General features: G+C 34.7%; 2 protein-coding genes across 2 annotated transcripts; one reads left to right on the top strand and one right to left on the bottom strand.

Annotated features, from left to right (window-relative positions):
- Positions 1-2,909: 2,909 nt before the first annotated feature.
- Positions 2,910-3,458, bottom strand: LOC140440943 (uncharacterized). Its single transcript, XM_072531293.1, has one exon. The coding sequence runs from the start codon at positions 3,456-3,458 to the stop codon at positions 2,910-2,912; it is 549 nt and encodes a 182-aa protein (XP_072387394.1).
- Positions 3,459-10,859: 7,401 nt separating this feature from the next.
- On the top strand, positions 10,860-11,687 carry LOC140440942 (zinc finger MYM-type protein 1-like). The gene has a single exon (XM_072531292.1). It carries the CDS (start codon positions 10,860-10,862, stop codon positions 11,685-11,687), a length of 828 nt encoding a protein of 275 aa, XP_072387393.1.
- Positions 11,688-17,779: the final 6,092 nt, after the last annotated feature.

Here is a 17,779-nt window from a genome sequence, read left to right as displayed (position 1 = left end):
GAGCAGAACACGTCACAAACAAAGAGATTCTGAGAAGGGTGAATAAAGAAATCGAAATTTTAAATATAATTAAAACAAGAAAATTGGAATATCTCGGGCACGTGGAGAGAAATACATCTTGTACCAACTGATTATGAAGCAAAATATCCAAGGAAGCAGAAGCATAGGGAGGAGTAGAATGTCATGGCTGCGCAACCTGAGTGAGTGGTACGGATGTACATCAAATGACCTTTTCAGAGCAGCCGTCTCAAAAATCCGAATAGCTATGATGATTGCCGACCTCCGCCGCGGAGATGGCACTTAAAGAAGAAGAAAAGTTCTCTGTTTCTTCCTATTATGTGCAACACCATTTCGTTCGTAATATGATTGGTCCATGGTATCTTTAAAATTCTCCTAAAAAGTCACATCTCAAAAGCTTCCAGTGTTCTCATTAAGTCAACATTAACAGTCCAGGCTTTTCGACACCATAAAGAAGAATAGAGTGGATATAACATTTTACCATCCGATATCGGATTTGCAGATTGATTCTTTGGTTACTTAGAAATTTCCTCATTTTCAAAAAGGCTGCTCTTGATTGCTCTATTCTTGAGCGCATTTCTGATTTCGGATTCCGATCTTCCGTAATCCAGAGTCCTAAGTATTTCATTTTGTCTACTTGCTCAATATCTTAATTTTTTATCTGGATCCCTGTAATGACTTTTCCCCTTTTACTGATAACCATGGTTTTTATTGATAACCACCTCTATCCATACAGGAGAGCTTTACGCCATCCTAGAAGCATTAAAAGGCTTATGTAACCAAACTTAAGCCAAGAACACTGCAATATGTATATATTCGATGTCCTCCATCGACTAAATTAAAAATACATATTCCGAAAATCCATTAGTTAATGCCATACATGAAGCAACAAACTTTCTCACTTCTTTAACACAAACATAACATTTTTCAAGTCTCAAGTCAAAAAGTTCTGCAAGACCAATGGAAGAATTTAACCTCGAAATTACACAAAATACAACCTGTCATCGAAACCTTTCAGCTACCTAACTTAAGTAGAAGAGACAATAGATCTCAGGCTAAAAATCGGCAACACACGGCTGACACATGGACACCTGATGGCTTCTGAGAGATCACCTGTTTGTGAAAAAGGTAGTGAATCATTAATCGTTCAACCTATTCTTACACAGTGTGTCAAATACGAGCAAGAACAAATAAAAAACTCTATACAAGGCCTTACAAATGTTATCAACAGCCAATTAGAACTTGTTTAGAATGTACTAGATTTGCTTCGAGAAACAAACTTGTATTACAAAATTTAGTGTATTTTTTTTTATTACTTTCTCTTTCACATATTCCCTTTATTGTAAATTATACTTAAAGTACATTTACCTAGGAACACTTATAACAGAAAATAATGACTACACTGCAGAAATCAAAGTCAGAATCGAAAAAGCTCGTTCTAATTTTATGAAAATGAAAAAGTTCCTATGTGGCAAAGATTTAACATTAGCTCTGAAAGTACGCCTAACAAAATGTTACGTATACAGTGTACTATACTATGGAGTGGAATCATGGACGTTAAATCTAGACACAATGAGACGACTTAACGCCTTTGAAATGTGGACCTATAGACGAATTATGAGGGTTTCCTGAGTAGATAGAGTTACGAACAATGAAGTACTGAGAAGAATAGGTAAAGAGAAGGAAGTTGAACTAACAATTAAAGAAAGAAAACTACAGTATCTCGGACATGTGATGCGGGGCGAGAAGTATGGCATCCTGCGACTCATAATGCAAGGAAAGATAGATGGTAGAAGAAGCATCGGAAGAAGACGAATTTCATGGCTCAAGAACCTGAGAGAATGGTTTGGATGCAGCTCAAAACAACTTTTTAGAGCTACTGCCTCAAAAATTAAAATAGCTATGATGATTTCTATAGTTATGAATGTATAGTAACAAAATTGACCCAGTGTCAAAAAACTAGTAGTTGAGACTAATAAACTAAATAAAAAAAAACTAACTTGACTAAAAACATCGACAAGTGCTAGATTATTTAAAAGATTTAAGTTTCTATACATATATTTAATATAAATAAATCGAATTCTTGTGTACTTACTACACTAAAACTCTACGTGGTTGATGTGGATTGTAGGTTTCTAAATAAAAAAAAAAACAAATTTTGCTGTAACAAAAATAAAAATTGTTTTGGAAAAACTAAAACTAAAAAAATCTACTGGAGAGTGAATTAAAACCACAGTGCTACGTATGTGATATTGTGCTCAGTGTTCGCCATATTTTACTGGAGTGTCCTTTATATTGCATGGAGAGACTTCAATATAAATTACAAAATACCTTACAGGCAATATTAAGTGACGGAACTGATATGAAAAATTTAACATCATACTTTTTTTTTAATGGCCTTGGCATAGCCAATTGACCAGACTATTTTGTAATTTGTATTCACAGAACCAGGGCCGCCCAGAGCCAGGCCGGGCCCCGGGGATGAGACCCGGCCGCCCCCCCCCAAACCCAGTATCTGATACTCATAAACTGGGATATGTAATAGTGAACACTCATGCTATTGACACAGGAAGGAAAAAAATTAAAACAGTTTTAACAATTAAACTTTGTTTTTAATTATTTACAATAGAACTGTTAGTTACAACATAACTTTTCTTGCTTTCATATCCGCAAAGTTTTGGATCACGTGGTCGAAATCAAGAGTTTTTGCAAGTTTCGACTCTATGCTTAACAGTCCCAAATCAGATAATCGTTGTTGACCCATAGTAGATCTTAAACAATTCTTAATTCGGCTCAAAGCACTAAATGATCTCTCGGCCTGAGCAACGGATACTGGTAGGCAACAGAATATGCGAAGAGCAATGCACACATTGGGGAAAAGATTTGTCACATTAAGGGACACGAGCTTGTTCAAAAGTTTTGCTGGTTTCAAAAGTTTTCAAGTAAATCATTTCATTAACTAGATCCCTGCGTATATCTGAATTGTACTCTTCGGCGAATCTTACACAACTTTCTGAGATCGTATTCTCGTCCATTTCGTTATACTTCCATAAAAATGAAAATTTCATTTCGATTTCTCTCAGTGCTGTGAACCTCGTTTTCAGGTTGGCCACCAAAACATCAATTATTGTGTAAAAAACTTCTGTTTTGAAGCGTTCTTCCGGGGATAAATTTAACATTACATCTTCTGTAGCTGTTTCATCGTGAAAAGTCTTCCTCTTTCTCGCACGGCAAGTGGAGAGTTCCGGTTCGATACCATAAGCATTTGCAACATGTTTGCAGTCAGACAATATCTTGTCCCAGTTATTTCTTAAGGCACTTAAATCATCAATTAGGCTCTCTATATTACTACTCTCAACATCCAAAGTAGCGTCCATAGTTTGAAGTAGTTGACTTCTGTAGTTGATGGGTACCAACACTTTCACCCAAATTGACGCCATGAGGTAGCGTCAACCATAATAGAATAGTATTTAGATCGCTTGAGTTCGTCCACAATAACTTTCCTTACATAATCAGCACAACTTGCTATGAACTCGTTTTGAGTTCTCCAAGACAAATAATGCACTTGCATTCTCTTATTCGATTCTTGAGATTGCTTAACCTGATCTAGATGCTTCGATAAAATAGGGTCATAATGACCTAAAAGTTCTAGCACGCCCAAAAAATTGTCAAAAAATTGTCAGCGCTTCTGCGAATCGTGTAGCAGTGGCCGATAGAGCGAGCTTCCGATCAGGGGCTCCCACGCGCAATGTATTCCCGATATATTTTTATTAATTGTAACTTATACAAAGAAATAATTTCTTGCATATTGCCTTTTCCAAATGCATAATATTCCTTATAATAATTTCATAATTAAAACCGCAAGCAAATTCAATCTGTTGTAAAATATTTTAATAAAAGGAATTTTTTTAAATTTGCTAACGGCCGGGCCCGGGCCCCCTTGGGCCCCGGGCCCCGGGAATTTTGCCCCCCCTGCCCCCCCCCCCACTGGTCGGGCCTGCACAGAACAACAATCAGAGTTCGAGTTAGTACTAAATGTAAGTTTTAATTTCAATTTTTCTTTTTTTTTATTTTTATTTTTATTTATTATTATTATTATTTTTTTTAATTCCTTATATTACTTTTTGATATTGTATGTAATATGTATATATATTTTTTATTTTGTTTTGGTCATCTTTTATAATAATTTTGTTTTACATTTTTTTTTTTCGTATTAAAAGGTTTATTACATGATTGGTATGTCCGCAAATTGCTTACAAGTTTCATCTTAATACTATGGTTAGTACATTATATTGTTTAAAGTTTATATTTACAATTTCTTATTAACTTATAAATACAATTAAAGATTTCTACGTTTTCAGAGAAAATTAATTCATTTATATGAAATGGGAAACAGACATTTAGTTTTTGTAAGTTTTCATATAAACATGTAATATTTCCTTGTTGGTTTACACATTCTAATAGGATATGTGTTAAATCTCCATATTTACCACAAATACAGTTTGGAGTGTCTGCTAAATTTATTTTGTACATTCTTGAACGTGTTAAAGCATGATTTGACCTTAGCCTATTAATAGTTTTAATAAAACTTCTCTTGGACTCTGAATGAAACCACCTTTTTTTTAAGAAGTTTGAATTGCCAATATTTAAAGGATGACTGACTTTCGGATTCCGTATAATTGGCTTGCCATTTTAATTTAAGCCGATGTTTACTACATACATCTATATCTGACACTGGTAGAATATTGTTGTCTATGATTTCTCTGCATCTGCTATTATATTACCCTTTATCCCAGAATGGCCTTTGATCCATGCGATAATAACTTCTCCTCCGATCTTTGAAACCTCGTAGTACAATTTTAAAATCTCTATATCAAGATGAGTCAATTGCTTGGATTTATTTGTTACACATAATCTTTCTACTGCACTTTTACTGTCTGTAAATATTACACAGTTCTTCATTTCCTTTGTCAAAGCTTCATTTCCTTCATCAGGTAAGACATCATACTTATATTCCATAAATGTACTAAATAAATTGTAAAACTTTAAATTGTACAACGCCAATGACTCTATGAAGTTGAGGCATAAATAAAAATAAATAAAAAAAAATAAAAAAAAATAAAAAAAAATAAAAAAAAAATAAAAAAAAAATAAAAAAAAAAAATAAAAAAAAAAACCAAAAAAAAAATGTTGAAAAACATATTTCGCAACAGATGTTTTTATAAACAACTGGTGATGAAATAATGGATTTTTTAAATTTTTGTATCGGAAACTTTGATAATATTGTACAATGGGCAGACAAATCATTTATCTTAAACAATGACGATGATAATGAATGAGTACAATATTATCTTAAATACAATCTTTGTTACACAATCAAAACCAATGTCATTTTATAAAATTCATATAATAATTTGATATTAGAGTGATTACTTATATCATTATATATTTTTTTATTCAAACTAATTTATCTATGCGTTCAGTTTACGTCATCCTAACTAGGTATGATTAATTCATTTGGTCGTGGTAATTTAACTTTAAAAAATATTAGTTAACTAGGTCTTAAATTAAACTGTTATTTACAAAAATTCATTTATAATCCAGTCGTTATAGACGAAAATGCCACTGAGCCCCTGAAAATCATACGAACAAGCTTAATTTTGCTGAAAATGTCAATTTTAGGAAGCTAAAAAAGTTACATTTTTACCCCCGGGCTTTTCCCTAAAACCCCACACGTATAAGGGGGAAACCGGAAAAAAATCGATTAGCAAGAATCTACTCAATTCCTATCCTCACCTCCAAGAAGTGTGGCTTAATCACACGGGCGAACCCCGGTAAACCTGAGCAACCTTACCGGAGATTGGGTAACCAACCCCAGTTGAAAGTAGGGTCAGAGCTGACGAGGAAGGGAGAAATGGCCCTCCTAAAAGTGGGTTAGGCGATAGGCCAGTAACCTATTCCTGTAGTGCTACTAAGAAACCTTTAGATAGGCCTTGGAATGGACGGGTATCAAGACGACGACTTTGGCAACGGAATATGGAATTTATGCTGGGAACATGGAATGTCAGAACGCTAAATACACCAGGAACACAGAGGATCCTTCTACACGAACTGAAAAGATATAAAATAGGAATCACCGCAGTACAAGAAACTAAATGGTTGGGAAAAGGTATCCGGAACACTAAAACACACACTATACTGTATAGCGGTAAATATGAAGGAAATAAAGAATTTGGAGTAGCCTTTATCGTAGATAATAAAATGAACCACCTGATAACAGACTTTCAAGCCATCAATGAAAGAATCTGCAAGCTTAGGATAAAAACGCATTTCTTTAACATAACCCTTTTAAATGTACACTGTCCCACAAATGAACAGGAAGAAGACACTAAGGTAGCCTTTTATCAAAATCTAGAACGAATCTATGACTCAATACCAAGAAATGACATGAAAATGGTGATAGGCGATACAAACGCCAAGATCGGAAAAGAAGAGTACATAGGGGTAATAGGGAAACATATTTTGCATAGAGACACAAATGAGAATGGTCAGTTTCTAATAGATTTCGCAGCTGGAAAGAATATGATTATCAGTTCGTATCAAGCTGTGACTCAGACCATCTGCTAGTACAAACACCGTTTAGATGCAAAATCAGTCGACAGGTAAAGGAAAAATATCCAAAACAAGAAAAACTAAACTTAGATGACCTAAAAGTCTCTGAGGTACAAGAAAGATTTGAGAGAACAGTGGATGAAAAATTACTCAACACAGCGAAAGAAGTCCTAGGAACAAAGACACAACGGAGAGAAGAAACATGGTTCGATAAAGAATGTAAACAAGCTATACAGGAAAGAAATGAAGTACTTAAGAATTACATACTCAGACGTACTAGAGAGAGAAAAACAGAACTTGAGAACAAAACACGAATAGCAGATAAACTGTGCCGGCAGAAAAAGAGAAAGTACGAAAACCAACGGATACTAAACATAGAGAGGGAGTTTAAGGAAAACGAAACAAGTAGTGCATACCAACTTATCAAACATCTAAGACAGGGATACAAACCGAAGACTAGCCTCTGCAAAAATAAGAAGGGTGAACTCATTAGCGATATGGAAAAAAATAAGAGAGCTTGGATGACATATTTAAAGGAATTACTAAACAAAGGGACACAACCACAATTACAACAACAGAGGCAGCAGCAGGCACGGCAGGAGGTACAACAACAAGAACTGGGGGAAGATGGAGAAGAAAATGAATTAACTAGACCCACAACGCTAGAGGAGGTCCAAACAGCAATCCACATACAAAAAAGCCATAAAGCACCGGGAATAGATAAAATACCGGCAGAACTACTTAAGCAATAAGGAAGGAATTTGACACAATAGATGTACCAGCTAGTGCAAATGACAATGACAGAAACAGAAACACAGGTATGTATTCAGGGACAGATCACTGACGTGTTTACGATAACGCAAGGACTGAAACAAGGCGACGGACTGGCTCCAACGTTCTTTAATCTTGTTCTTGAATATGTAATTAGACGGTTGATGGTGAGCGGAAACAACATACTTACAAACAAATCTACCCAATTAGCAGCATACGCAGATGATGTAAACATAATGAGCAGAACAGTGAATGCAGCGAAAGAAACCTTCGTTGAGTTAAAACAGAGTGCAGAAGCAGTAGCGCTAGCAATAAATACAAATAAAACAAAACTACTCATACAAACCAGATCAAATAGACCGGCGCAACAACACTTTATTAGTGTTTAGTCAGTTCGCGCGCGAAATCAAAGCTCATTAAAATTTATATCAGCTCGATGGTAAAAATTCAATATCTTTTGATTCGAGTATCATATCGACAAAAGTCAAGATGCATTTAAAAGATAAAAAGGGCAGCTTTCATATGAGGGGTACAGGTCCTTACAGAGCTCAGTCACCATATGTTTATTTCGTACAAAACGAAGTTTAAAGTTTAAAACCAGTTATTGATAAATTATTGATTGTTATCATGAACTCTATTGATTAAATCAGTTACTTGGGTAATTAATGAGACACACACAAGAAATTAAACTTATATTGATATTATGCAAAATAAAACAGAAGCTTTAATTGGCCAAACCACCAAACATTATTGGCCTAAAGAGGCCAAGTCCAAAAAAACAAGTTAAAATGACAAGTAAACAAAAGTTATTAATATGAAATAATTCTAATTCTTCTTGAGAAGCCCCAAGGAAACAGAACAAGAGGAAGGCCCCGTAAAAGATGGACAGACGATGTAGAGAGGGATCTTAAAATCATGAACATCAGGCAGTGGCGAAGGAAAGTATCCGACAGGGCAGAATGGAAGAACATTGTTAAGCAGGTCAAGACTCACAAAGAGTTGTAGCGCCATTAGAAGAAGAAGAATTCTAATTCTTGGGCAGATTATCAAAAAATTTTTTTGATTTGTCAGCACAGAATCGTTTCAAATCTTGCAAGCATTTAAATTTTTTAGCCGAGATTGGTATCAAACCTAAAAATAATGTTGTTTAATAATAGTATTGCAAGATATTAATATTTTTTTTATACCTGAATAAGCATACGGAGAAAGTTCAAATTCATTTTGTAGTAGCACAGGTCCCTTTCGCTTACTTTCTTTTTCCTTCACTATTGCTGACTCCCATGCTCCATTATAGGACTCCCGGTGATATATTAGTCTACCATGTTTTTGATGTATTTCTAATTCTCGAATTGGACGGGAATTGAAAGCATATTTCTTCAAATAATCTGTTTTAGTATTAAAAAAATTTGTCCATGCTCTTAAGTAGGATTGATCTATTTCCACAATGTCAATTGGTGATGGTTTTGCACGAGCGCTTCTAAAAATTTCAACCCAATCTAAAGGAATCTCAGCTCGTTGTTTGGAGTTTATTAAGCCCATATTTTTATACGGTTCCATGTAGGAATGCTCACGAACAAGGAAAGTAATTTTAACATAATCAAGTCTACGTGTATTGTGGAAAATATAATGCAAAAACCGAAACATGGTGAAATTTTTATTTTGCCCCCCACACGAGTCGCAGAATATTTCAAGCGATCTTACTTGTACATCGAGAAAATTCCATAAAAAGTCATTTAGCATTGAGCATATATCGTCGCTTCCCTTTTTGCCAAGTGTTTCTGGGTAAATGTAAAACACACTTTTTGCTGTAGATAGAATGTGGATATTAAAGGCATAGACGTTCAGCTGACTCTTATAGTAAACATCGTTTGTTGTTATGTTTGGGACACTGAGAATTTTTTTAATGTCGAGACAAATAGCTTCGTGAGTCACAGATGTTCGACTTTTTTTTCATGTGTTAGCTCAAAGATGCATGGATATGAATGTTAATGTGCATGTTTGTTACGTTGATTTTGAAAAAGGATTTGACAAAGTAAGACATGAAAAATTACTCCAAATTCTAAAGACAAAAAACATAGACATAGACATAAAAAAGTGAAGGAATAATAATTAACGGAAGATCTATTAACAACATAAGATATAACAGATGATACCGTGATTATGGCAAGCTCTACTGAAGAACTCCAATTACTGCTAAACAAAACAAACAGTTTCTGTGAAAAATATGGACTAAAAATGAATATAAAACATACCAAATACATGATAATAACAAAGAAAACAAATATACCAACAAACATACATTTGGGAAATGTACCGATGGAAGGGGTTGATAAATACAAATACCTAGGAACCTGGATTTCAGACAATAAAGATCAAATAACCGAAATAAGAGCCAGGATAGAAATAGCTAGCAAGAAATGCGTTTGTAAAAATGAAAACAATTCTCTGCAACAAAGACCTCAGATTAGAACTGACAGTAAGAGCACTGAGATGCTACGTGTTTTCGATACTACAATATAAACTTAAAAGCTGGAGATTAAAGCAAGAACACATAAATAAGTTACAGTCCATTGAAATGTGGTGTTACAGGAGGATGCTTAGAATAGCATGGACACAGAAGAAAACTAACACGGAAGTATAAAAATAAGAAAGTTACAATATCTGGGACACGTAATCAAAGGACAGCGATATGAACTGCTAAAGCTGATAATACAGGGAAAGATAAGAGAAGGAAGAAGTATAGGAAGAAGGAGAGTGTCATGGTTGAAGAATTTAAGGGACTGGTTTAAATGAAGTTCTATAGAACTCTTCAGAGTAGCAGTAGATAGAGTAAAGATAGTGATGATGATATCCAACCTCCGATCGGGAGATGGCACTTCAAGAAGAAAGAAGACGAATTAAATATTTGTAGTATTAATTGATACCTTCTTACCAATTTGTTCTAATTTGCGTGCGATATCACTACAAATATTGTACTTCATTTGATATCTGAGTCCATTCACGAATAATTTTTAACCAAGAAACTTGTTTTCTTCCTACACCTCTACGGCCTTCTATTTTGCCTTTAAGGATCAGCTGTAATATTTTATATCGATTTCTCCTTACTATATGTCCTAGATACAGGCCCGACCAGTGGGGAGCAGGGGAGCAAAATCCCCGGGGCCCGGGGCCCAAGGGGGCCCAGGCCCGGCCGTTAGCAAATTTAATCTGTACAATTTATTCAGTTGCAGCCCGAAAAGATGGGAGCTTCTCTTCTGAAAGAGATAGTAGGATCTTCACTGCCCTCATTGTCTGATACGAGGTGGAGTGCTAGAGTAGAATGTGTAAAACCAATAGCGGCACACATAGGCAAAATCATTGAGGCAGTTTCATCATTGTTGAATCTTAACGTAACTGTTGAAACGAGAGCCACAATCAATGGGGTTTAAGAATATCTTAACACCTTCAAGTGCATCCTCATGGCGTCAATTTGGGTGAAAGTGTTGGTACCCATCAACTACAGAAGTCAACTACTTCAAACTATGGACGCTACTTTGGATGTTGAGAGTAGTAATATAGAGAGCCTAATTGATGATTTAAGTGCCTTAAGAAATAACTGGGACAAGATATTGTCTGAATGCAATGTTACGAATGCTTATGGTATCGAACCGGAACTCTCCAGTTCCCGTGCGAGAAAGAGGAAGACTTTTCACGATGAAACAGCTACAGAAAATGTAATGTTAAATTTATCCCCGGAAGAACGCTTCAAAACAGAAGTTTTTTACACAATAATTGATGTTTTGGTGGCCAACCTGAAAACGAGGTTCACAGCACTGAGAGAAATCGAAATGAAATTTTCATTTTTATGGAAGTATAATGAAATGGACGAGAGTACGATCTCAGAAAGTTGTGTAAGATTCGCCGAAGAGTACAATTCAGATGTAAGCAGGGATCTAGTTGATGAAATGATTTACTTGAAAACTGTTAGTAAATCAAACATCTCAGATACGTCGCTGATACCAGCAAAACTTTTGAACAAGCTCGTGTCCCTTAATGTGACAAATCTTTTCCCCAATGTGTGCATTGCTGTTCGCATATTCTGTTGCCTACCAGTATCCGTTTCTCAGGCCGAGAGATCATTTAGTGTTTTAAGTCGAATTAAGAATTGTTTAAGATCTACTATGGGTCAACAACGATTATCTGATTTGGGACTGTTAAGCATAGAGTCGAAACTTGCAAAAACTCTTGATTTCGACCACGTGATCCAAAACTTTGCGGATATGAAAGCAAGAAAAGTTATGTTGTAACTAACAGTTCTATTGTAAATAATTGAAAACAAAGTTTAATTGTTAAAACTGTTTTAATTTTCTTCCTTCCCAGATTTTTGGGAATTTTCGTTCAACTGGGTTTGGGGGGGGGGGCGGGTCTCATCCCCGGGGCCCGGCCTGGCTCTGGGCGGCCCTGCCTAGATAAGACATTTTTCGATGTTTAACAGTCTTGTTTAACATTGTTTAACTTGAATGATACGTAAATTTTTATATGTTAGGATATTCCAGTCTGAATTTATTATAATTTTTTTTCTTATTTTGACAATTAAAAAATTTTTTATAGATCTAGTTGAAAGAATTTGATAAATTTATGAATTATTTTTATAACTTTGTCAAAGGGTTTGTATAGAGTAGTATGTAAAGATATTGGACTCTCTATTCCTGCTTTTAATAGTTCTAAATACAGATCCATATTTTTGTGTTTGTTTATGGGGCATTCAAAGAAGATGTAGATCACTGATCCAATGGTTCCAAATTCACATATCGGTGTTTCTGTTTTACCTATTTTGTAAGCAAGGAGTTATACAATGTCCACTACGTAAATGATTAATATTTCTTGTAGTATTCCTGCTCATATACCCATATTTAGGGTACCATGGTTTTATGGGGAAATCACACTGCAATCTACAATAATCTGGATCTTTATCTTTAATTTGGAAATGCCATTCATTGTAGAATTGTGTTAAAATGTCTTTTTTTTTGTAACACAAAAGATATCTATGCTAATTTTGTTATATCATATAGTACTCTTAATTCCCTCCCAATATTCGCCAACCTATCTGGTACCTCATTACCTTTAATCCCCTGTAATTTGACATATTTAATTCCACCACGTAAATGGATTAACAATTACATTTTTTTACATCATAAATATCATAATAAATTCTTCATTATTCTAAATAAAGTGAAATTCTTTAAAACTTATTAAATGTATTTTTTTTTTCCGAAAAGGTTAAGTGAGTAATGGTTTTATCTGATAAGGCGAATTAAACTGACTGACACTTGAAACAACTTATTTCGGGCAGACAAAGTAATAATGGTGTGATATGAGTTATGATTCATGCACACGAAAATATTTTGCATACAGATATTTTGTATTAAAGAATGCGGCTCACAATTTTTAGGTTATATAACCTTAAATTAATAACTTTAATTTAGGGCAACCTCTAGGTACTGTACCTTCCGTCTAAAGAATTGGTTTGTTTTGTTTTGACCACAAAAGTACAATTTTTGGAATGTGAAATGGTACATCTAAAAAAGTGGAATAATAATTGAATTTGAAACGGCTTTACTATGAAAACATTCATGTGAAAAATTAAATGTTTTCATCGATTTAATAATAATAACCTTGATATTAGATTTGATGTTGGACAGTTCAATTCGCAGATTTGACTGACTCGTTATTTTTATCTCTTCGGGTTTGCCTAAATATCTTGCAATGAATCTGGGTTATGTCTATTTTAAAGGCCATTAGACTACAGATTAATCCGAGATAAGATACTATTAAATGTCAAATTGTAAAGAACAAAGATGATTCTAAAAACAAGAAAAAAAGAAATGGATTTCCCCAGAAAACAACGACCTGTATGAAGATACACTAACCAGACATATACAAGACTTGCAAGACGAAATAGAAGATGTAGATCAAGCAAATAATGGCATAATGAAGGCTCTAACAGAAACGGAAAGGGAGTGCTGCCCGACTGTTTTGACCTCTAAAGAAAAACTAAGCCAAAATACCAAATAGCTAATAGGTAAAAGAAGACAGCTGACGGAAAAATACGGCTCCAACTACACAACAATGAAGAAATTAAAAAAGATATCCAGCGGTCAATCCAAAAATACGTAAGAGAAAACAATATAAGAGAAATAACTAAAATAATTCAGAAAAACAAAAGTTTAAAAGTTTTGAGGCGAAATACGAACAACATAGGCAACAAAAATATGTACATAATAAAAAAAAAGATAGAAACATTACTACTGATAGAACCAAAATCCTTAAGGTTGTCCAATACTTTTATCGCAAAATGTATGAGAGCACCATCGAAAGGCAAGATCAGCCACTGCCCAAAATCACAAACCAGGTATCAGAATTAATACCAGCAATAACTTCATACGAAATCAAAACGGCACTTTTAGAAATGAAAAATAACAAATCCCCTGGTGATGACAGAGTAGTGACCGAAGCGATCAAACTGGGTGGAAATAAAATTATCCAGGCTTTGGCCAAGCTTCTCACCGAATGCATCTACCAAGGAAAAACTCCTTAATGGAATAATGCAGTCATTATTTTATTACATAAGCAAGGAGACATAACAGGTATAAAAAACTACCATCCTATCAGTTTGCTTTCACACATATATATATATATATATATATATATATATATATATATATATATATATATATATATATATATATATATATATATATATATATATATATATATATAAACTTTTCACAAAAACTATCAAAGAAAGACTGGACGTTAAATTAGACTTCTATCAGCTTAGAGAACAAGCTGTATTTAGATCGGGATACAGCACTAATAGCAGCAGTAATAAAAAATCTTATAGAAAAATGCACTGAATATAATAAACCACTAGCTTTAATATTTGTCGACTATGAAAAGGCATTCGACACCGTAAATCAACAAAAAATGTTGGAAGCCTTGACAGAATGCCGAATTGACTATCGGTATATAATATAATTAAACACATATACCAAAACGCAACAGCCAGTGTTAGAGTGGGTGATCGTCAAACCCAGAAATTCCCGATACAACGTGGAGTACGCCAGGGGGACACCATATCGCCGAAACTGTTCACTACGTCTTTGGAATATGTATGTAAAAAGGCAAAACTGACCGACAAGGGCATAAACCTAAACGGAGAAAAGCTTAGCCATCTAAGGTTTGCAGATGATATTGTACTAACAGCTGATAGGATAGATGAGGCCAAAGAACTTTTAAATCAGCTCTATCTTTCCTCGCTAGAAGGGGGATTGAAAATAAATATATCTAAAACCCAGATCATGACAAATCTTGTAGTCAGCGAAGATATATGCGTAGGAACAAGATCCATAGACCAGGTAATGGCCTGTAAATACCTAGGTCATGATCCTAGGTCTATCTTCCCTCGCTAGAAGGGGGATTGAAAATAAATAAAATAAATATATCTAAAACCCAGATCATGACAAATCTTGTAGTCAGCGAAGATATATGCGTAGGAACAAGATCCATAGACCAGGTAATGGCCTGTAAATACCTAGGTCATGAGATTCGCATAGGAAAAGATAACCAAACCGTTGAGCTTCTCCGTCGTATAAGAATGACTTGGGCAGCCTTCGGCAAGCTGAATCATATTTTCAAATCGTCTGATATACCAATATGCCTTAAAAGAAAAACGTTTAATCAGTGTGTTTTGCCAGTGTTAACTTACGGTGCGGAAACGTTGACCATTACAAGGAGAACAGTTCAAAAGATCCGTGTGTGTCAAAGGGCGATGGAGCGTGCTATGTTGGGCGTTTCACTACGAGACAAGATCCCAAATCGCCAGCTACGACAAAGAACAGTAATGGCTGATGCAGTAGAGAGAGTAGCAACACTGAAATGGAACTGGGCAGGTCACGTGGCTCGAATGACAGATAATAGATGGACAAAGCGGATACTGGAATGGAGACCAAGAGATGATGCCTACCGAAGCAGAGGTCGTCCACCAACACGTTGGACTGACGATCTAAAACGTTGCCATAGGAATTGGATGCAAGAGGCACAAGATCGAAATAGATGGAAAATTATGAGGGAGATCTATTTCCAGCAGTGGATAAGCGAAGACTGAATGATGATAATGATGATGATGACAGCACTAACGACCACTTAATAGTGATAAAGAACCTGATAGACAAGTCTGCAGAGTACAACAAACCATTGGTACTGATATTTGTCGACTAAAAGAAAGCATTCGATACCATAAGCCATCACAAAATGTTAAAAGCATTGGTAGAATGCCGAATAGACCATCGCTACACTAACATAATCAAATATATCTACCAAAATGCCACAGCTAGCGCAACACTATCTGAACAAGAAACAAATAAATTCTGTATACAGCGAGGAGAACGATAAGTAGACACAGTCTCTCCAAAGCTATTCACGTTGCTTTAAGAACATACTTGTAAGAAGGCACATCTGAACGAGCATGGTATCAACATAAATGGAGAGAAGATCAGCCATTTGAGATTTGCAGATGACATCGTCCTTATAGCCGATCGTATGGATGATGCAATAATAATGTTTGAAAAATTATATCTTGCTTCCTTGGAGGTCGGACTAAAGATTAATATGAACAAAACAAAAAAATGCCAATGCTACTCAAATTAGAACAAATTGGAAAATATTATCAGAAAAAGTTTAATAGTCCTCAAATTCTATTTGAGTTCCGTAAAAATAAAAAAATAAAAATGTAATACTTTAATCCATATTTAATCTACGTTTTCCTTCGTTTTATCAATTTGTAATTATTTCTGATAAAAACACACAATAATTGAATTAGTGCAGATTAGTCAAGTCAAAACTGCCCAAGATACAGATAAACGGACGACCGATTTTGATGTAGCATTGAAAATTGTGTGGAAGAAACTAAAAGTACTTATTTGAATCAGGCTATCAAAACTTTTTACCGCTATCGGATAGACGTTAGCTAGTGTAAATAATATATATATATATATATATATATATATATATATATATATATATATATATATATATATATGTATATATAAGTAAAAAGTGATGGCATGTCTCGCAAAACAGATAACCAAAAATGGTATATCGATGGAAGGCAACCGTATATACGTATTTCTGATTATTGGTCGTCTTCAGTACGGTGAAGCCAAGTCAGAAAAGGAGCATATTAACTTGGGAAAGGATCACTACATGAGCAATGCAACCAATTTGTGGCATTAGAGTTAGGAGACCCTGATGGTTTCCAGGGCAACAACTAACACCAACCACGGAGGAAGCTACAGCTACCTGGGGAAAGGAATACGGTTGCCTTCCATCGATATACCATTTTTGGTTTTCTGTTTTGCGAGACATGCCATTACTTTTTACTTTTATTATTCACTCGCATTATCCTTTTCCATTTGTTTTAAACGTTTCAACGTTTGGCATTCCTTTCCCCAGGTAGCTGTAGCTTCCTCTGTGGTTCGTGTTAGTTGTTGCCCTGGAAACCATCAGGGTCTTCTAACTCTAATGCCACAAATTGGTTGCATTGCTCCTGTAGTGATCCTTTCCCAAGTTAATATGCTCCTTTTCTAACTTGGCTGCACCGTACTGAAGACGACCAATAGTCAGAAATACGTATATACGCTTGCTCCATCGATATACAATTTTTAGTTATCTGTTTTGCGAGACATGCCATCACTTTTTACTTATATATATATATATATATATATATATATATATATATATATATATATATATATATATATATATATATATATGTTCGGATAAGTTTCCGCGGTCAGATAAATGAAAAGTCGAGTCACTCGACACTGGGGAGTAGGCAGATTGAGACCTCAGTGCCGAGAGACAGTTCTTGCAATATAGAACACGATACTGGTACGTCTCGAGTGAGGGGAGTAGGCAGATTGAGACCCCGAACTCGAACCGAACCGTATCCCTCTTGATAATGGCTCCAAAATGGGTGCCGAAACGTCGAGTTTTAAATTCTCAACGCGGTTCTTCCCGAGAACTCAGTAATTTTCATATATATATATATATATATATATATATATATATATATATATATATATAGATATATATATATATATATATATATATATATATATATATATATATATATATGAGTAAGAAAAAAGAAGTACTTGTGACTCGTTTGGAAAAAATATATAAATGTTTTTGATGGTTTAGAGTCAATAAATCGCATTATTTCTCACAAAAGTGATTGCAGAATTAAAAAACCATCTTTTGCTTTGGCAGAGCATGTAATCGATAAAGACCATATTATGGATTTTGATAACATTAAAATTTTATGTAGTGAAAGTAA

Source organism: Diabrotica undecimpunctata, chromosome 5, assembly GCF_040954645.1.
Source record: "Diabrotica undecimpunctata isolate CICGRU chromosome 5, icDiaUnde3, whole genome shotgun sequence".
Classification (NCBI taxonomy): Eukaryota; Metazoa; Arthropoda; class Insecta; order Coleoptera; family Chrysomelidae; genus Diabrotica; species Diabrotica undecimpunctata.
Note: the sequence above shows the minus strand (reverse complement) of the source record. Positions and strands in the feature narration are given on the sequence as shown.

Coding starts and splice junctions, on each gene's coding strand:
- LOC140440943 (XM_072531293.1), bottom strand. CDS start 3,458: ATGGCGTCAATTTGGGTGAAAGTGTTGGTACCCATCAACTACAGAAGT.
- LOC140440942 (XM_072531292.1), top strand. CDS start 10,860: ATGGCGTCAATTTGGGTGAAAGTGTTGGTACCCATCAACTACAGAAGT.